At 32.5% G+C, this 20,288-nt stretch overlaps 3 protein-coding genes across 3 annotated transcripts; 2 read left to right on the top strand and 1 right to left on the bottom strand.

Moving 5' to 3' along the window:
* Positions 1–259: 259 nt before the first annotated feature.
* LOC107945068 (calcium-dependent protein kinase 17) lies at positions 260–5,357 on the bottom strand. The gene is made up of 8 exons (XM_016878912.2): positions 4,484–5,357; positions 3,535–3,678; positions 2,353–2,505; positions 2,155–2,270; positions 1,688–1,855; positions 1,458–1,585; positions 1,048–1,147; positions 260–626 (listed from the first exon to the last, which is right to left on the bottom strand). The coding sequence occupies exons 1-8, from the start codon at positions 5,163–5,165 to the stop codon at positions 534–536; spliced, it is 1,584 nt and encodes a 527-aa protein (XP_016734401.2). The 5' UTR covers positions 5,166–5,357; the 3' UTR covers positions 260–533.
* Positions 5,358–8,365: 3,008 nt separating this feature from the next.
* LOC107945095 (RNA-binding protein Y14) lies at positions 8,366–11,788 on the top strand. The gene is made up of 4 exons (XM_016878946.2): positions 8,366–8,747; positions 10,311–10,447; positions 10,752–10,903; positions 11,587–11,788. Exons 1-4 carry the CDS (start codon positions 8,480–8,482, stop codon positions 11,630–11,632), a joined length of 603 nt encoding a protein of 200 aa, XP_016734435.2. The 5' UTR covers positions 8,366–8,479; the 3' UTR covers positions 11,633–11,788.
* Positions 11,789–13,060: 1,272 nt separating this feature from the next.
* LOC107945102 (disease resistance protein At4g27190) lies at positions 13,061–20,285 on the top strand. Its single transcript, XM_016878959.2, has 5 exons — positions 13,061–15,861; positions 16,256–16,696; positions 16,767–17,483; positions 17,592–18,422; positions 20,078–20,285. The coding sequence occupies exons 1-5, from the start codon at positions 13,147–13,149 to the stop codon at positions 20,132–20,134; spliced, it is 4,761 nt and encodes a 1,586-aa protein (XP_016734448.1). The 5' UTR covers positions 13,061–13,146; the 3' UTR covers positions 20,135–20,285.
* The last annotated feature ends 3 nt before the right edge of the window (positions 20,286–20,288 follow it).

Below are 20,288 nucleotides of genomic sequence, written 5' to 3'. Positions count from 1 at the left end.
ATAAAAAAAACAATATAAATTTTCAAGTGGTAATAATAAAATGGAAATAAAATAAATAAATACTCAAATCTCCTATCCGTTAAGCAACATAGTGTTTCTTTTTTTCTTTTTTTTGGCATTTACAAATTTCCACCCATCAAATTTCACTATTCCCCACATTGTACCACCTAATTAATTTATATAAACTCAAGAAATCAAATTATATCACCTAATTATTTCACTTTCTAAAAATAACATTATTTTTAATAAGATGGTATAATTTGATCCACTACTGATTAATAAAATTTATATACGGTGGTTGCCAACTGCCAATACATCGAATATATATAAAATCTATGTATAAAAAAATTAAGTGCCCTTTACGAGATTTTTTTTAATGATTTACATGCATGCATGCATGCATGCTATCTTGTTTCTTTTTTACGTAAGCTTTTCCATTCTCGCACGAGCCTGTGATTCAACAAAAAAAAAAAATTCACATCGAGTTTTCCTTCTTTTGTTTCTCCTCCATTTGTACCCCACGGTAAAAAAGCTCAAACGACTACATCGCGTCGCTTCTTCGGGTTCGGTTCGGGATTTCCCTTTTTCATCATTGCCACAAATTCGTCATAGTTTATCCTTCCATCCTGCAAATATGTCAAAAACATTTTGTAATTAATTTATGTCACTCAACATCAAGCCCGAAAATTAATTAGTAAATCGTTTTTGTCACATAGGAAATCAATTGGATTATCGATAAAAATGACAAAATTTATGTTCAAATCTTTAGTTTACATCAATCTCGACTGCAATCATTGAACTATCTCTACCCTTACCCTCTTACTAAAACACACCCCCTATCACATATGTAAACAAAGATAAATGAAATTAATACGTAGGTGTTCATTAACTAGATAAGATTAAATCGTGATTCTAAATTTTTGAAAGTCATTTTTTCAAGCTCATTTGGGTTGAGCTCGAAGTGGTCCAGATAGGGTAAAAACTGTGTGAAGTGTATATTAAACTTGTTAATGGTTTGAGTTTATATATATAGAAAGAACAGCTTACATTGTCAGCGTCAACTTCAGAAAGGATTTGCTTGATGTCTGTACTATCATTTATGCCATATTCACGTAGAGCTTGCTCTAGTTCTTCTGTCGTAATATACCTAAACAAAAGTAGCCATATAAAATTATATATGCAGTTATATACAAATGAAAAAGAAGTTGTTAAATTAAAGGGTAAATTACATTCAATATCACTAATCTATTAATGAGTTTATGTTTTAATAACTCAACTTTAAAAAGTTATAAAATAATTACTAAACTATTCGAAAGTTTCCTTTTAATTTAGTAAACATATATTAAATAAAAACTTTAGAATAGTTCAATTGTCATAACGAAATTTACTAATAGTTTACGGACTTTGGTATAGTTTACCCTAAATTAAAAAAAGTTTTGAAAAAAATAAATAAATACCCGCTGTTGTCTTTATCAAAGTGCTGGAAAGCATGGTAGAGATGTTCTTCTCTATCCATTCTGTTCATATGCATTGTGGCTGTTATGAACTCATCATAGTCTATTGTTCCATTACCATCTGCATCAGCCTATATACATACACACATACAAAGAAGAAGTCGGTTAAATCGGTTAAACCTGAACAAACAAGAAAATGATTTAGGGATAATTATATTAAAGAGAGTACTTACAGCTTCCATGAGTTGTTTAACTTCATATTCAGATAATTTAGTGCCTTGTTTAGCTAGACCTTGCCTGAGTTCTTCAAGTGTTATGGTTCCACTGTTATCTGTGTCCATTGCCTTAAACATTTCTTTCAATCCCCTTATTTCTTCCTCTGATAAACACCCTGCAATCACCTATTAATTTCATGGAAAAAAAATTATATCAGAAAAAAAATTAAATGTTTAATTAAAATTATTAAAAATTTTGAAATAATTAATAATTTTTTTATAAAAAATTGAGGTGTAATTAAAATTTTCAAATTTTTTTTAAAAAAAATCTACGGATATGTATACATAAATATTTATTTCATTTTCTTTTCTATATAAAGTTCTTGAAGTATCATATTCTTGTACTTTATTCATAAATATGTCGAAAATAATATTAAATACGGGAATTGCAAAAAAAAGAAAAATTCTAAGCTTTGAAATAGTACCTTCAAAGCAACTTTCTTGAATTGGTTCATTGCTTTGAACTGTTTGAGCCTGCTTAGCACTGCATTATCAAGTGGTGTATCAGGTGCTTCACCATCTTCTTTAATCCATGGATGACCTGTTGTTAATTTTCACATACATGGATCAATGTATGTTAGGACATACATGCATACGTACGTACGTACATAAAATACACTTACTTAGAACCTGGGCAGCTGTTAACCTCCTTTTGGGATCTGGATTTAGCATCCTCTTCACAAGATCTTTTGCTTGATGTGAAATCGACGGCCAAGGTTTGCCCGAGAAATCCACGTGGCTTTTTATTATTGCATTGAATATCCCATTTTCCGATTCTAAAATTCAAAACAAAAACAATATTAGCAGTAAATATAATTAATTATATGAGTTAGAGTAGTTCTGTTAAAGATTTAGGGACGGAAATCAGAAATTTGTTTTAAGAAAAAAAATAAATAAATAATTTCAAGGAGTTAAAAGTGTACTTTGATCATTATACTAATTTATGATTTTTTTTTAATTTTGAAAGATTATATAGTGAATTTTGCATTTTGAGACCATGGTCATTGCTTGCCCTATTTTCTCCACTCCTATTATTCAAGTAGTGGCGGAGCTAGAAAATTTTTTTTTGGAGGGGGCGAAATTAAATTATATGTTTTTCTGATAGTTAAAATATAATTTTACCATTTTAATAGTCTATATCTTTATAATTTTTAAAGGATTAAATCAATTTTTATTTTTTAAGGCACCAAAGTATAATTTTACTATAACTAATTTAAAATTTTGTAAATTGTAAAGGGTCTAAATAGAAAATTTTCTATTTTAGGGGGAGCCGGACCTTGCCAGCCCCCCTTCGGCTCCTCCACTGCATCTAAGTACAAAAATATTATACTCGAAAATAGGCTTAGTTAAGAGAATTAGATCCGCTTAAAATATGAGCTGATCTCCGGTTTCAATATTCAAAACTTGAACCCAACTCATTTTCAAGTTTATGGCATGTTAGTTTTTATTTTATTTTATATATTATGTAATTTATATATATCATATTGAAAAATTAAATATACTATAATATAAATATTAAAAAATATGTTGTGCAATTTTAGATTTAATAAAAGGAAAAAAATTATATAATGATAGTAAAATTGTAAAAGATCTATACAATTATTAAATATTAAATAAAATATTAAAGTTTAGGGTTAGGATATCAATTCAAAAAATAATTTTAATTAAGTTAGATGAAAAAATGACACAGATTAATTGAACCAAATTTTTATTAATTTTTTATAATCTTTTAATTAAACCTATCGAATCGACCAAACAATAATCTAATCAATTCAATCACCTAAAAACATGATAATTAAGCTTACCGGCCCAGAAAGGAGGAACGCCAGAAAGAAGAATGTACAACATGACACCAACACTCCAAATATCGGCTTCAGGTCCATATTTCCTCTTTAAAACTTCAGGTGCTATATAATATGCACTCCCAACTATGTCTTTAAATATTTCATCTGTTTTAAACCAAGCCAAAACACTATAGGTTATTTTCTTTTCATTAAATATATATAATTATCATTATATATGAAAATATAAAAATTTTAAAAGAATAAATCAAATTTTTGTCATTTTAATCGAGATTAAAATATAATTTTATCATTTTCTATCATAAAAATTATAAAATTTAATAAGTCAAAAGATTTTTATAAATTTTAATAAGTCAAAAGTATATTTTTTTCATTTTAGGGGCTGAAACCGTACTACTTCTCTAAGACCAACTTTAATTAAACTCAATCCAGTTTTTTTTTTAACAATTTCATTATAAGTTCTGGTAGTATCTATTAATTTGACATAATGCCTAGAACTATTTATAGTTCTTCCCAACCCATTAATAGGTAGATAATAAGTATTAGCGCACCCGAACTCACGTTCTTCTACATTAACAATGCTCATACAAATCAAGTTAATTAATAATCAATCGGCAACCAAACCCAATCCAACTTAACTCTATTCAACTCGTATTAATACCATGCATAAAATTGACCTAATTAAGTCCAACTAAAGGAAGAAAAATATACAACGTTGGTAAGTATACATAGAACATCCATATTAAACCCAATCAACTCAACTCAATCTGACTCATATAAATACCATGCATAAATTAATCCAAATTCAACTCAACTCATCGCTACCTAACCCGTATTAACCTAACCAATTCAACCCATATAAACACCATGCATAAATTAATCCAAACTCAACCCAACTCATCTTTACCCTACCCATATTAATACCATACATAAAACCGGCAAAAAAAAATACCTGGCTTAAAAAACACTGATAGGCCAAAATCAGTAACTTTAAGAGGAGAATTCTCTTCTTTGCCCAACAACAAGAAATTTTCAGGCTTAAGATCCCTATGTATAACCCCCATTGAATGAAACGTATGAACAATCTGCATAATCGTCCGGAGCAAAGACGCCGCCGCCCGTTCGGTATAATGCCCTTTAGCAATAATCCGATCGAACAATTCCCCGCCGCCGCACAATTCCATCACCAAATGAACGGCGTGTTTATCCTCATACGCCCCTTTCAATTCCACGATATTAGGTTGTCCCGTCAAATGATGCATTATTTGAACCTCCCGCCGTACATCCTCCACGTCCTCTTTGCTCGATAGCTTCCGTTTCGCTATCGTCTTACAAGCGAACTGCTCGCCTGTCGTTTTATGGGTACATAAATGGGTAATCCCAAATTGACCACGACCTAGTTCTTTTCCGATGGTGTAAGTGGCTTTAACGTCCTCCATTGGTCGACCTAAAACCGGTCCCATCGGTGCAGGTTTTGATTGTTTGCCGACGGTGGAAGCTCCTTGAGACGACGGTGCGGTTCTATAAGAAGTTTGATGTGAAGTAACGGTGGGATCCGCGTCGCCATTGCCGTATCCTGCGGCGGCTTTTTCTAGCTTATCGCTGCCGTCTCCGCGAGTGCAACAGTTTCCCATTTCGGAAAAATGAGGTGAACGGAGACGGCGGCGATACTTAAATTTGGCGGGGAATTGTTTTTTTTTTTGGTTAATTTCCCGATATGGTTGAAGAAAAAAAATGGGGTTTATTACGAAGACATATGGAGTTGGAACAAAAAGTAAAAACAGCTTGGAATTTGGTGTATAGATACTATATGGGATTGATGGTGAGAGATTTTAGGATTTAAATTTAAAAAATTACAGTTATTAGTTATTTTTTTTGGTAAAATATGTTATAGGTCCTTACTTTCTATACAATTTTAGAATTTAATTTCTATACTTTCTATTTTAGAAATTTAGTCTTTTTATTTTCTGAATTTCAAAATTCAAGCTTTGTAATTAACACAGTTAAATTTTTTTGTTAAATTTATTGGTGTAATATTCTGAATAAAAATAAAAACTCACTCGATAGCAATGTAACCAAAATAATGATATTATAATAAACCTGAATTTAATAAATTTTAGCCGTGTTAATAATTAGACCTAAAAGTTGAAATTTAAAAAATATAAAAATTAAATTCTAAATTTATGAAGAGTAGAGGGACTCATAAAATATTTTAACCTTTTTCATTTAGTATAAGTTGGAAATGCAACGAATTTTATTAATAGTTTTTTTCTAGTGGACCGTAAACAAATAGCCTTGGTTAAACTATTAAAATAGTCACTTTTGTTTATCTCAAGTTACATTTTAGTTACTTATGTTTGAAATATTACGTTTTAGTCACTTACGTTATCGTTTTGTTACGAAATAATCCCTCTACCGTTAAGATCTGTTACCTCCCAACCGGCAATCCGACGTAACAGTTAAAATGAGTTTTAAATGCCAATGAGAATTAAAACCCATTTTAACTGCCACGTTGAATTGCAGTTTGAAAGGTAACGGATCTTAACGGCAGAGTGGCCATTTTGTAACAAAACGATAACGTAAGTGACTAAAACATAAAACTTTAAATATAAGTGACTAAAATGTAACCTAAAACAAACAAAAGTGACTATTTTAATAATTTATCCTTAAATAATTACTCGGAACTAATAAAAAATAAAAAAACTAATGATTAAATTAATTTTTATAAATGTTCAATTATTTAATTATTATTAACTGCGCAAACAAATTAATTGATTTCTTATTACTATATTACTAGTTTTCAACGGTATTTTTAAACAAATTAATTAAATCTATTTAAAGCTAATCTATTTTCAAAAGAGATCAATTGAGCGGTGGTTTGATTTTAATTTTGGTATGATTAATATTTTAACGATTTAATTATCATATTTTATATTTTTATTTATATAGATTATGTTTGTTAATTTTTGAATCAATTTAATATTTTTATCATGTTTATTTAAAATATTGTTTATATTAATAGATATCTAATGATTGAAATATTTTTTTATATAAAACAAATAGTTATAAAAAAATAATTGGCATAAAGATAAATCTAGCCACTAATGTTTGCTCATTTTGTCATTTTGGTCCTTATTCTTTTTGGGGGTCATTTTAGCCCTCAACTTTTAAATTTTAGTCAAATTGCTTACTTTTTTTATAGAAAAATTGACTGAACTATTAAAATTTTAATGGCATTAATAGGACCACTAGCATGGCAGTCCGCGTATAATTCATAAAAAATTAAAAATTAATAAAAGTGATTAAAAAAATCAACAAGTTTAGAGAAGTTCGAACAAATTTTAGAAAACTTATCCATATTGACAACAAAGTATACGCAAAATGCCATGTGAGTTGTCACGCCAAAGTCATTGAAATTTTAACAGTCCAGTCAATTTCAATTTGATTAAATTTTAAAGGTTGAGCCCCAAAAAGAGAATAAGGGACAAAATGATAAAATAAGTAAACATTAATGGCTAAATTTATCTTTATGCCTTTTTTATTTTATATCAAACTTGACATGCATGATCTATATGAACGAAACATTAAATATGGCAGTTGAATCATTAAAATATTAATCGTCGTGGATCCCTCGTTCATGTATATAAAATTGAAAGAGTAAATCCAATACAAAGTTTGACGGACTAAAAATTGAAATATTTTCAAACATATACCACAATAATTTTAGACAGAATTCACATGTAGTGGAATTTAAACCCCAAATAATCTAGAAGAAAATTCACACGTAACTTCTATATAAGATGGGACTTGAACTTTAATGCTCAAAATCTTAGGGCCTCATCTATTGCCAACATTGCCAACATTGTGATGGCAATGTGAATATGATTAGACTGGTTTCACTTAGATGTGTATGATTTTAAAAAGTCATTTTATATTAGGTATAAGAATAATACACTACTAGAAATTCTATTACACACGGATACGTGTGGAAACTATATATTTAGAACACAAATTTATATTTAAAAATAACATATAAAAATAATGAAATATATTTTTTGAAACTAATTAATAATAACTAGAAGTATTTATGGGTCGGGCCTAAGCATGATATTAACATACTTTATGTTTGCCCAAGCTCGACGCGTAACATGGGCTTAAAACCCGTCCATATTTACAAAAGACTAACTAAGCCCATTTTAGACCCACCTATATTATTATTTAATTATTTTTAAAATATTTATATTAAATTATTTTAATATTTAATAATATATTATTTATTTATTTAATTCTTTTATATAGTCATCTTAACTTTATTTTAATGTTTACATTAGAGTAGTATTATATATTTAGTATAGGTTTATTTTTTAATATATTGTAAATTACATAACATAAAGTATTATAAACTTAAAAACAGGTTGGGCCAGGCTCGGGTATTGAATGTTCAAGTTCGGTCCATATTTTGAAGGAGCCTAATTTTTTGTCCAATCCCATTTTTTGGTCTTAATATTTTTATCCACATTCTCCAAAATTTCGGATGGACTTTCGGGCTTGAACAAGTAACCCGACTCATGAGCAGGTCTAATAATAACATATTACATATATGCAATAATAAACTAACTGTCCTAAAAGCCCATTTTGCAGTTTAAAAAACAAAAAATTAATTTAAATTTTATTATAAAAATATATAAATATAAATATAAATATTTATAATTTTTATTATTTATAAAAGTAAAAATATAGGTTGAATAAAAAAATAACCCAAATCCGACCCAAATCGGGCCGGGCTTAGACCCAAACACAGTAATAAATTCATAATAGTAGAAAGGTAAAAAGTAAATTCAGTTTAACTCTTCTACTATAAATAAAAAACCTCAAATGAACTTAGGTCTTTTGGGGACAAAAGAAAATTTTCATTTCGTGATATCGTTAAATCACGTTAAATCACGTGATGGCGGGTGCTGACGTGGAGGCCGTGGATTTCGAGCCGGAGGACGACGACCTCATGGACGAGGACGCCGCCGCCGGTGACGCCTCACCTCAAGCCTCCATGCCTAAGCTCAAGTCTGCCATCACTGGCGGCGCTTCCGTTTCTCTTTCTGGCCCTAAGAAGACTAAAGGCCGTGGCTTCCGCCAGGACGACGCCGATCGTCATTCCCATCTCGCCTCCCGCGACTTTGACTCTATCGGCTCTGACGGTGGCCCCGGTCCCCAGAGATGTTAGTACCTCCGCTAAACCCTAAATTTTCTTATCTGTTTATTTATGCTCTCCTTTTTTTAGATTTTTTTTGTAGCCTATAAGATAAAATAATTACTAAATTGATCTAAATTTTTTATCAATAATTTTAGAATAAATTTGGTTGAAATTAGTTCGGCAATTTGGCAGTTAAAGCATGAATAGGGTTTTGGTTTCATTTCTTTTGTGCAATGGTGAGTGTGTTTACTCTAAGAATTAAGTGTTAGTTTTCTGAAGTTGTATAAAAGGTTTCAAGTAAAAGCTATTGATTACTAAATGGTTTAAAAGGCTAAACTTAGTGAAAAGAAATATCTCATTATAAAATAAATACCTTAGTTAGCCTTTGGGAACTTAAATTTCAAAAAGGGTGTGAGTATTTTTTGTTAAAATACATATAAATGTATTGCTCATAATTATTCCCAAATTCATAGTTTTGTTTGGGTGCCTGTTTGATAGTGAATTTGAAATTAGTGTTTTTGTGACTTTCAAATATATAATCATATTGAATCTCAACTAACTTTTACATAATGAATGGATTTCTTTCATTCTTTCTCACAATTTATGTAGAAAATGAAATCCCGATCTTCAAATTCATGTTCCCAACATAGCCTTGATCTCTAGTTCGAGGTTTAACATGTTATTTCAAAATTTGACTTCAAATTGAGTTGTCTTGTGGACTGTTGGAACTTGGGACTTCCTATTCTTCTAAACTTCGAGTTCCTAAATTCAATTCCCTAAGTTGGATAATTTGGATGATTTCTAAATATGTTATACTTCATAGAAACCCATTATTAAGAGAGCATGCTTTATTGGGTTTCTCGTTAGAGATATTGACTGAAGAAGAAAAATATTCAGTTCATTTATGAGACTTGAACAAGTTTGATGGCAGATGCTTCACAAGTTTTTGGTCCACATTATGCACATCCAATGAATTATAAAGTGCAATATCATTAAGTTCAAATGAGTTGTCTTTTGGGCTGTTGGAACTTCTTAACCTTCTAAATCTCAGATTCGTGAGGTGCAGTATCATTAAATTTGTTAGCTAAACGCGGAGAACACTGATATATATTGTAGGATGACCTGTATAGAAAATATAAGAAAATACATACTGAAGTCTCTCTCTTCCTCTCTAATTCATCTTTCTATTTTCTCTTCCCCTTTTATATCTGCTTCTCCTCTATTATTCTTCTTGGTTTCCCCTCTTTTTATTGTTGTTTCTAGATAGGTTGTGTCAAGTGATTCTCCATCGTTGTGGTTTAAAGCCCTATACTGTTGCTTGAGCACTGAATTACCTGGTGCTCCATGTTTCAACCACCAAATTGAGTGCTTTAGACATTTTATATTGTAATCTTTGAACCTAATTTTCAGCCTATCCAGCTATTTTAGAGGCTTGCGACCTTTCCGTGGACAACCCTTGTTTTGCTACATGTTGTCAAATCAAGACAAGCAATTGTGTCCAGGAATGAAATGAGATTTTCCTTTATGTTTGTAAACTAGTTTCCTCATATAGTAACCGTTTCTTTATTTATCATTCATCAATGTGCAGCTATTGAAGGATGGATAATTTTGGTCACTGGTGTACATGAGGAAGCACAAGAGGATGATTTGCACAATACATTTGGTGAATTTGGTGAGATCAAGAATTTGCATTTAAATCTTGATCGTCGCACTGGATTTGTCAAGGTAGGCAATATAGTAAAGCGATGTAGCTCTCTTAGTGACCATTGGTTCAGGCAACCATTTGTTTTCTTGCACGTGCATGTGTGTGTGTGTTGGCCATGTATCAGCATGTTTAGCATTTTTCTAACCACTTTAGATTGTTACCTAATGCTAGTTTGTCGTGTTTCAATACTGCTATATTATAGCGATGATTGAAGATAAGAATCCAAAGGGCAATTCTTTGACTAACTTTTGCCTTCTTTTGCAGTATTTTCTTATTATATTATATTTTTGCTCAAGCAAAACTAACGTGCATCTTTCCACTTAGGGATATGCACTGATTGAATACGAAAAGTTTGAAGAAGCAAAGAATGCCATATCTGCAATGGATGGAGCAGAACTTCTTACGCAGACTATGAATGTTGATTGGGCCTTTAGCAATGGACCCAGTGTTGGAGCCTCTAAGAGAAAAAATATTAGGTTTGCCTCTATTAATATGCTTTTGACTTTTGCTTGATCTGTTAAATATATCATTTATAATTGGTGAAAAGATGATTTATTTATCCAACCAAAGTTAAATCCAGAACATGTTAAGCCTTGAACTGAAGCAATCCAAATTTCAAATGACCTTAGTACGACCTAGACTAGCTCAACGTAGATGCTACGTGCCTGCCAACCTTGCCCAAATCTTGAAACTTAGTCCAAGCATATCAACATGGACAGGGGCGAAGGGAGGGGGGCAGGCAGGGGCTTTGACCCCTAAAATGGGAAAGCTCTGTTTTAGAGCTCCAAAATTTATGAAATTATAATTTAATACATGGTAAAGTTGTAGTCCCCCCAAATTGTAGAATTATAAGGTAATACAATGGTGAAATTGCATTTTAGCTCTCTAAAAATATATAACTTAATCCTGGCCTCCCAAAAAAATTCATGGCTTTGCCCCTGATCATGGATATCAACTTTGTGCAAAAGTTATGTTTGATGGTACTTTTCTTTGCACTGCATTCCGCATTACACAACTTGAACTGATTGAACTCAAGTTAGACTGAGATGTTATTACTGATTTGGTGCAAATGCCATAGTTCTTCTGTTCGAAGATAGATACTTTTAGCTGCTGAATGAAACCTGTCATGCTTAATCTAACAATACTCTTTACCTTGCAGAGCTGGACGGACACATCGCTCGCGAAGTCCTAGGAGAAGATACTAACTTGAACTCTATTACGAGAATCAATTTGTAACAAGAGATTTTAAGATTTGGTGCTTGAAATTTACTGGAATTATGGAATTTTTCAATGTTTGCTCTGGGGCACCTCATCCTGTTCTTTTTTTGTTAAGTGGTATCCCAAGTGGTGATTATGCTTTAGTCTTCCTCTGCAGCTTTTTGCCTAATATTTGTACCCATTTGCTTAACTCACGCTTAGAATATGCTTTGAGCAAAGAATAAAGGTAAGACATTCTAAACACAAAAACAAAATATAATATTCGTTAGTTACATGTAAGAAATAAGATTGCTAAGCGCAAGAAATGAAGAATTCACATCAATTTAACTTTTTTGAAAATTTGTTTTAAGGTTAAATCACTATTTGAGTTTAACTTGGCCTTAGGTAAATATTTTTGCACATTAGGGCCTGAATTAGGTAATTGTTTTCATATTGGAATTTGAATTTTTTTTTGTCTAAATTAGTCTTTTTGCTTGATAATTGTTTTTATGTGGGGTTTGAACTTGATAATTATTCTCATATTAGATATTAATTTAGACAAAAAAGAGTTCAAGCCATAATGTGAAAACGATAGTTAAGTTTAGGGATAAACTTGGATAAAGAAAAGTTCAAGTTTTTATGTAAAAATAATTGTCAGGTTTAAGCTTCAGAAATTATTTAAGTCTTTATTTTTATTTTTATAAATAAGAGAATATATCACATTGTCTTATTTCAAATCATTCTTACATTGATATCTCTTAAAAGTAATTTCCTAACATGTTATTTAAGTCTTTATTTTTATTTTTATAAATAAGAGAATACATCACATTGTCTTATTTCAAATCATTCTTACATTGATATCTCTTAAAAGTAATTTCCTAACATGGAATGAGGGAATATCAATCTTTAATTAAGTTCACTTTATTTGAGAGACAAGTTCTTGCTAACTAGTCGGCAACCATGTTCCCTTTTCTATGCACAAATTGGAATTTGACAACCACAAAATGTCGATACATAGTTTTTATTTTCCTACCTATAGTCATTGAAGGTGTACTTCTCAACCCCTCCTTAACCATCTCCACTGCCATCATACAATCAGTTTCAATAATTACCTTATCATAGCCTCTATTATGTGCCATTTCAAGGTCACGAAGGATTGCCATAACTTTGAATTTACAGCCTATCCCCTCCCGATAAACTTTTATTTAATTATTATGAAAAACTAACAAAATTTGGCAGACATTAAAGGGAAGATTTATGAAAAAAAGCAAGGGATTTCTTTCCCCAAAGCAAATATGATCGGACCGTAAGAAAAAGAACAATGGTAACTTGAATTTTACTACAAGTAAAGAACAATGGTAGCTTGAATTTTACTACAATTCTGCCTTATATATTTGTTGCTAATAACAAGCAACTCAACATTCTCTACTGCCATTTCTGAGCCCCATTTGTTTTCTCACTTTGCCATTCATTTTTCTTTCTATTCTTTTGCTTTTCCACATTGTTTACGTAATAAAAAAAAATGGACGAGGCTAATATAGCTTGGAACCTTGTTAGAGCTCTCATTAAACCCATCAAACGTGAAACTAGTTTCATCATTCTCTACAAGAGAAAGGCTGCGAACCGTGACAGTAAAGTTAGGCAACTGAAATTCAAATGGGAGACAGTGCAATCTGCTGTTACTCTTGCAACAAGAAACGGTCAAGAAATCATACAGGTGGTGAAGGACTGGCAGGACCGAGCTAGACCCATAGCTGAGGAGCCTGAGAAAGCCTTGGGTGAGGAACCTAAGTGTTTCTTTGGTTGGTTTCCAAATTTGAAGTACCGGTACGAGGTCAGCAAGAAAGCAGAGGAGGATGGATTGGTCATTGACAAGCTTCTAGATGAAGCAAGTGGATTCAAAGACAAAGTTGCTCACCCTTTTGATCCACAGGTGAGATGGGCGACACCCTCCGAGTGTTACATGGCGTTTGAATCGAGAGAGGCGGTTGTGAACCAGGTTCTGGTGGCACTAAAAGATGCTACTTTGAAGGTCATTGGTGTGTATGGTGTAGCTGGCATTGGGAAGACTACACTCATCACACAAGTGGCTAAAATGGTTAAGGCAAACAAGGTGTTTGATTGGGTAGCTCTTTCAAGTGTAACTCAGACATCAGATGTTGAGACCATTCAAGCAGAGATTGCAGACTGTCTTGGTCTCAACTTTGAAGAGGAGTCAGTTAAGGGAAGAGCCACCAAGCTAAGACATAGATTGAGTAAGGAGAAAAATGTTTTGGTAATTTTGGATGACATTCGGACAAGTTTAAAGTTGAATGATGTTGGAATTGTATTTGGAGATCATCAGCATAGAGGGTGTAAGATACTGCTATCATCAAGAGATCCCAATGTCTTATGTGAAATGAATGTTGACAAATCGTTCAAAGTCGATGTTCTAAAAGAAGAAGAAGCCTGGAATCTGTTCGATAAAATGGTCGGTGATAGAGTTAAAGATCCCAGTGAACGGTCCAAAGCTCATGATGTATGTAGGGGATGCCGGGGCTCGCCACTTTCCATTGTAACAACTGCAAATGCCTTGAAGAAGAAGGATTTCTCTGAATGGGAATCCGCTTCGAAACAGCTAACGACTCATCCTTCCTCGGCTGTAGAGTTGAGTTTCAATCATTTAGCTAATGATGAACTTAAATCTGCTTTCCAGCTTTGTAGTCTTATGCCATACAAGCCTACCATTTTCGACATGTTGAAATATGGTACGGCTTTCGGTTTGTTTCAGGGAATTACAACAGTGGAAGGAGCGATTCAGAGACTACACAGATTGGTACAAAACCTCAAATCCTCATGTTTACTATTTGATGGTCGAATGGCTGAGGAATTTGCAATGCATGAAGTGATTCGAGAAGTTGCTGCATCAATAGCATCCAGGGAGGGAAATATGTTCTTGATGAGAAATGAAATTGGACAAAGAGAGTTGCCGAATGCTGGTAGGCTAAGAAACTGCACCGCAATCTCGCTGTTTTACAACGATTTTGTTATACTTCCTGATCGACTCGAATGTCCACAACTTAAAGTTTTTCAACTTTACGACAACAATCCCGTTTTGAGAATCTCCGATCAGTTCTTCTCGAAGATGGAAGCATTGGAAGTCTTAGACGTGAAAGGAATGAAGCATTTGTCATCGTTGCCTTCATCACTCAGTTCATTGGGAGACCTTCAAACATTATGTTTGGAGTCATGCGTTTTGCAGCACATGGCAATGGTTGAAAAGATGAAGAAACTCGAAATCCTTAGCTTCAATAATTCCATCATAGAAGAGTTGCCTAAAGAAATAGGGGAATTGACTCAGCTAAAGGTGTTAAACTTGGATAATTGCTCCAAACTGAGAGCGATTCCCCCTAATGTAATATCAAACCTGTCTCGACTGGAAGAACTACATATCGGTAACAGTTTTGCTCAATGGGAGGATGAACAAACAACACAGCGCCATGCTAGCCTCAGTGAGTTGAATCACTTACCTGATCTAACCAGTTTAAACTTGCATATTCCTGATTATCGTAATATGCCGAAGAGATTCTTCTTCAAGAAGTTGCAAAGATTCAAGATATTGATAGGAAACACATGGGATTGGTCAGACAAGCATGAAGCCTCAAGAATATTGAAGCTCAAGCTCAATGAAAGCATTCATATGAATGATGGGGTTCAAATACTGTTAAAGAGAACTGAAGTTTTGTATCTAGATGATTTGAAGTATGTTGAGGATTTGTTATATGATTTGGATGAGAGTACAACAGGCTTTCCACAGCTGAAGTATCTCCATATCCAAAATGGTCCGGGACTAAAGCATTTTGTTAACTTGACTGACAAGGTTACTCTTGATGTTTTTCCTGTCTTGGAGTCATTGTATCTTCATAATTTGATCAACTTGGAAAAGATATGTAATGCTCAGCTTGAAATGCAACCCTTTGCCAAGTTGAGAGTGATAAATGTGGGAAGTTGCAGTCAATTGAAGAATTTGTTTTCATTCTCCATTGCCAGAGGCCTTCAACAACTTCAAGAAGTTCAAGTGGTAGATTGCAAAAACATGGTAGAGATCATTACAGGTGGAAGAGGAAGGGATGTTGGTGACAATGAAACAATAACCACGATTGAGTTCGAGCAGTTGCAATCCTTGACGCTACAACAATTACCGAAGCTTATCAGTTTCAATGCAAGCAGTACTACTGCAACACTCTTCAATAACAAGGTATTTCTCTTGTTTTTTCTATATTTTACAAAATGGTTAGAGAGCAGAATCCAAGATCCTTGCTAGTATCATGCATCATGCTTTCATATCATAGCCTCAGATTCACTGCTTAAATATTTTAGGGGATCTTATCTCTAAATTATCCTTCTTTGTATTTGTCATTTACATTGCATGTTAAATCCAAGATACATTAGAGGCATGACATTTTTCTTATATGTCTTTTCATCAATATTCAAGGTGCAGTGAATGAAGAAACTCATACACACACATGCATATATAGATATATAGATAGAGATATGGATATGGATAGTTTTTGTTTTCTTATATACAAAAAGCATATATATTCTACTCAAGGAAACTATAGAAGGGTTCTTTGTTTTTTTCCCTTTTTCAGGTCACATTTCCCAAGTTAAAGAACTTGAAATTGTCCTCAATTAGCACATTACAGATATGGCAAGAGCAGCTTTTATCAGTCCCTAATTGCATTCAAAGTTTAACCAGCATCACTGTGGAGGATTGTGGTAATCTGAAATTTCTACTATCATCTTCTATGGTAGCCAGTTTAGAGCAATTGATCCATCTAGAAATAAGTGAATGCAAGATAGTCGAGGCAATCATTGAAGAAACAAAAATGGAGGAAAGGATGGAGAAAATATTGTTTCCAAATCTTCATTCCTTAAAGATAAAAGGCCTTCCACAGTTGACTAGATTCTGCTCAGGAAAAGCTGTTCAGTTTCCTTCCTTGAAACAATTGCAGATAGAACATTGTCCTAAACTAGGGACATTCATCTCCAACTTTGTGAAGAACGGAATTCGACCTCTCTTCGATGAAAATGTGAGTTATTTTATTTGTTTTCAACTACTACTGTTTTCACAAATTCTTATCATTACAATCTATTATGCAGGTAGCATTTCCTAGCTTGGAGAAGATATTAATCTCCCAGTTGAGAAGCTTGAAAATGTTATGGAATGATCAATTACCCAAAACTTCCTTTAGTGAACTAAAAACAATGGAAGTTGGGTACTGTTTACAGCTACAAACCATATTTCCATTTAATATGGTAGAAAAATTTCAAAGGTTGCAGACTCTGGTAATAAATGATTGTGTTTCATTGGAAGAAGTCTTCGATTTCCAAAGGCTCAATATCAAAGAAAACAAGACAGAGGTAGCAATTCCATTGAAGAAACTGTACCTGTTTAACTTACCACAGTTGAAACATGTGTGGAGTAAGGATCCCCAAGAAAGGATCAGTTTCAAGAATCTGACCTCTGTATATGTTTTTGGATCTGAGAGTCTGAAAAGCCTATTTCCGGCCTCGGTTGCAAGAGGCCTCCAGGAACTCGAAAGTCTTGAAATAGACACTTGTGGGGTGGAACAGATTGTTGCAATGGATGTAACTCCTCAACCAGAAACTAGATTCGTGTTCCCTAAACTAGCCTTTCTACAACTTTGGAGACTCGAAAAACTCAGAAGTTTCTATCCGGGAGTTCATTCAACTGAATGGCCGATGTTAAAAAGAATCGTGACCTTCCATTATGGTGATATGAAGATGTTCACTTCAGAACTTCTTGGAACTAGGCAGACACGAACTGTTTCTCAGCCGCTCTTCTTGGTTGAAAAGGTAACATATATGCATACATAGCAGAACTCATAGAAGCCTTACATTATTTATATTAATCTTACCCTGTTAGAGTTTATTGATTTGCTTCTTTTCACTGCTTTGCTACAGGTAGTTCAAAACTTGGATGAACTTACATTAGACAGTAGAGACATCTCAATGTTAAGCGACGAAAATGTCTTTCGACCTGACCTATTCAGCAGTATTAAAGTTCTGCAAGTGCATTGTTATCATCAAGAATCAGCTATTTTACCATTTGGATTCATCCAAAACTTCACCAATTTAGACAACCTTTATGTTGGTTGTTGTAAATTCAGAGAGCTGTTCCCATCGGAGAGACTGGTCGGCGATCCGAGAAAACCTCTCGGGACACTATCAGGAATTCGTACCTTGAAGTTGGTACTGCTTTCGAATCTGCGTCATATATGGAAACCAAACTCGAGACTGGACCTAATTCCTCCCTATCTTGAATCTCTGGTAGTTTGGAATTGTAACAGGTTGATCAGTTTGGCACCACCATCTTCATCGTTCTCAAATCTCACCACTTTGGATATATGGAAATGTCATGGTGTGAGGCATATAATTTCGTCATCTACAGCCAAAACACTTACAAAACTCACCAAAATGAGTGTAAGAGAATGTGATGAAGTGACTGAAATTGTTGCAAATGATGAAGATGAAACATTGACAGACATTGTTTTCAGTAAACTTGTCTGTTTGGAGCTAAATAAACTGCCCATGCTCCTATATTTTGACTCAGGGAGTTATGCCTTGAAATTCCCATTATTGGAAGTTGTAACACTGAGTCAATGTCCGAGTTTGATTGAATTTCATATGAGAAACGAGTTAAGCACTCCAAAGCTAAAGAAGGTTTGGCAGACAGAAGAAATGGATCAAAGTTGTTGGAAAGGTGACCTTAATGCCACTGTCTCCGAGAAAATGGTATGCTTTTTTATTAACCTAATTTTCTTTTATCTCCTTCACATGTATGAGATAGTATTTTCTTTATTCTTGCAGTAAAATTATCCTAATTATTGTTAGGAATTTAGACCAAAATATAACTAAGATACATGTGTTCATAAGCTACTTAGGTTCTCCTCTAAAAGAAACTCAAATAATATAGTATATTTGATTTGAGTTCGAGCCATAAAACTCAAATAATATAGTATATTTGACTTGACTGGAGTAGATCACGAGCCTAATTATTATTAAAAAAGTTAAATTATTATGCGAAACATGTGGAATTAATATCTTTACTCAAATTTAGTATCTATACTTTTTAAAATTTGAAATTTTAGTCTTTACATTATTTTTGTCGTTTCTTTCCATTTAAAAAGTTTGACGTGACTTTTATATATATATATAAATATTGAGGTGGAATTATACATAAAGAAAACATTGATTTCTAAAAAAAATTGTCAGTACATGTGCGGTACATGCCAAAAAAATCCAAAAACCCGAACTTTCTAATTTTTGGCATGTGGTGCACATGTGCTGACAATTTTTTTAAAAATTGAAATATTTTCTTATTATGTAATTCCACAAATCACATTAGAATTTTCAAATGGAAAAAAATAGTGTCATGGTCAAAATTTTAAATTTCGAAAAGTATAAGTACTAAATTTGAGCAAATTCGAGTAGAGGTACTTATTCCACAAATTTCGCATAGTACAAGTGTTAAATGCAGATTTTGACATTGTTTAATTAGTATTGAAAAATCTCAATTCAAACTTCGATTAGAGGTTGGTTAATATATAATCAAGTTTGAAGTTGAGTATATACATAGGACTTTGATTTTACGAGGCAAATATATTCAATTAGATATGTATAATTAAGATATGTGTGCTCACAAGCTATTTAAGTTTGACTCTAAAAAGAACTTAAATATGGTATGGTTGAGTTGAGGTCGAACTATCAAACTAATAGAATTTGACTATGCTTATGCTTGATTGGAGTAAATCACGAACCTAATCAAGCTTTTTTATTTTTTAATCAGTTCTTAAAGGAACTCAAATTTGGTGTAGTTGAGTTTATCTCCAACTATCGAGTTAATGGAATTCGAGTATATTAATGTTTGACTCGAGTAGTTCATGATCCTAATCAAGCTTTTTTGTTTTTATTTAGTATTGAAAAATTCCATTTCAAACTCAGTTTAGAGCATGGTCATATATAATCAAGTTTGAAGTCGAGTATTTCAATGCGGAGTCGAGTATTTCAATGCGGCTTTATTTTCACTAGGTAGACAAGCTCAATTGAACAAGTTGGTTTTGTACCTTGATTCAAGCTTTAACATTAAAAATGAAAATTAATTGATGTCAAACAGAGCTTCGAGTTTCAAGTCGAGCTCGAGCTTCTTTGGCTTCTCTTTGTTTACATCCTTGTTTTTTTATCCATTATAATATTAATATAATTTTGATTTACATTCTCATCTCTTCTTTTTTATCTTATTTGTAGAGTTTAAAAACTTCATAAAAGCTTATACGAAATGATGAAAAACGAGATAATTTCAATAATAAATATAAACCAAGTGCATGAATATATCTAATTAAAAATGTAGATTAAGAATTTTAATTTAAAATTGCATTTATGAATGGCAGGTTTTAGGTACAAGAAGAAGAGAACATGGTTATAGGAGGAAGATCGATTTAACGTGAGATTAATATTTGATTTTTAATTTATTTCAGGGTGAATTTCTTATTCCAAAAAATATATATAATTATGTGTAATTAGAATGATTTCAATTATTTTATAAACTTATTATTTATTTTATTATTATAATTTAAATATAATTTCGATTATTGGCTATAC

The sequence above is a fragment of the Gossypium hirsutum genome, chromosome D13, assembly GCF_007990345.1.
Source record: "Gossypium hirsutum isolate 1008001.06 chromosome D13, Gossypium_hirsutum_v2.1, whole genome shotgun sequence".
NCBI lineage: Eukaryota > Viridiplantae > Streptophyta > Magnoliopsida > Malvales > Malvaceae > Gossypium > Gossypium hirsutum.
This window is presented reverse-complemented; position numbering and strand designations above follow the sequence as displayed.

Bases quoted from the DNA above. Each gene is read 5' to 3' on its own strand.
- LOC107945102 (XM_016878959.2), top strand. From the start codon at position 13,147: ATGGACGAGGCTAATATAGCTTGGAACCTTGTTAGAGCTCTCATTAAA. The intron at 16,697-16,766 runs GTGAGTTATTTT...TCTATTATGCAG, and splicing joins GACCTCTCTTCGATGAAAAT to GTAGCATTTCCTAGCTTGGA. The intron at 18,423-20,077 runs GTATGCTTTTTT...TATGAATGGCAG, and splicing joins CCACTGTCTCCGAGAAAATG to GTTTTAGGTACAAGAAGAAG.
- LOC107945068 (XM_016878912.2), bottom strand. From the start codon at position 5,165: ATGGGAAACTGTTGCACTCGCGGAGACGGCAGCGATAAGCTAGAAAAA. The intron at 3,679-4,483 runs GTATTTTTTTTT...GGTTTAAAACAG, and splicing joins ATCAGTGTTTTTTAAGCCAG to ATGAAATATTTAAAGACATA. The intron at 1,148-1,457 runs GTATTTATTTAT...ACTTTTGTTTAG, and splicing joins TTTGATAAAGACAACAGCGG to GTATATTACGACAGAAGAAC.
- LOC107945095 (XM_016878946.2), top strand. From the start codon at position 8,480: ATGGCGGGTGCTGACGTGGAGGCCGTGGATTTCGAGCCGGAGGACGAC. The intron at 10,448-10,751 runs GTAGGCAATATA...CTTTCCACTTAG, and splicing joins GTCGCACTGGATTTGTCAAG to GGATATGCACTGATTGAATA. The intron at 10,904-11,586 runs GTTTGCCTCTAT...TTTACCTTGCAG, and splicing joins TCTAAGAGAAAAAATATTAG to AGCTGGACGGACACATCGCT.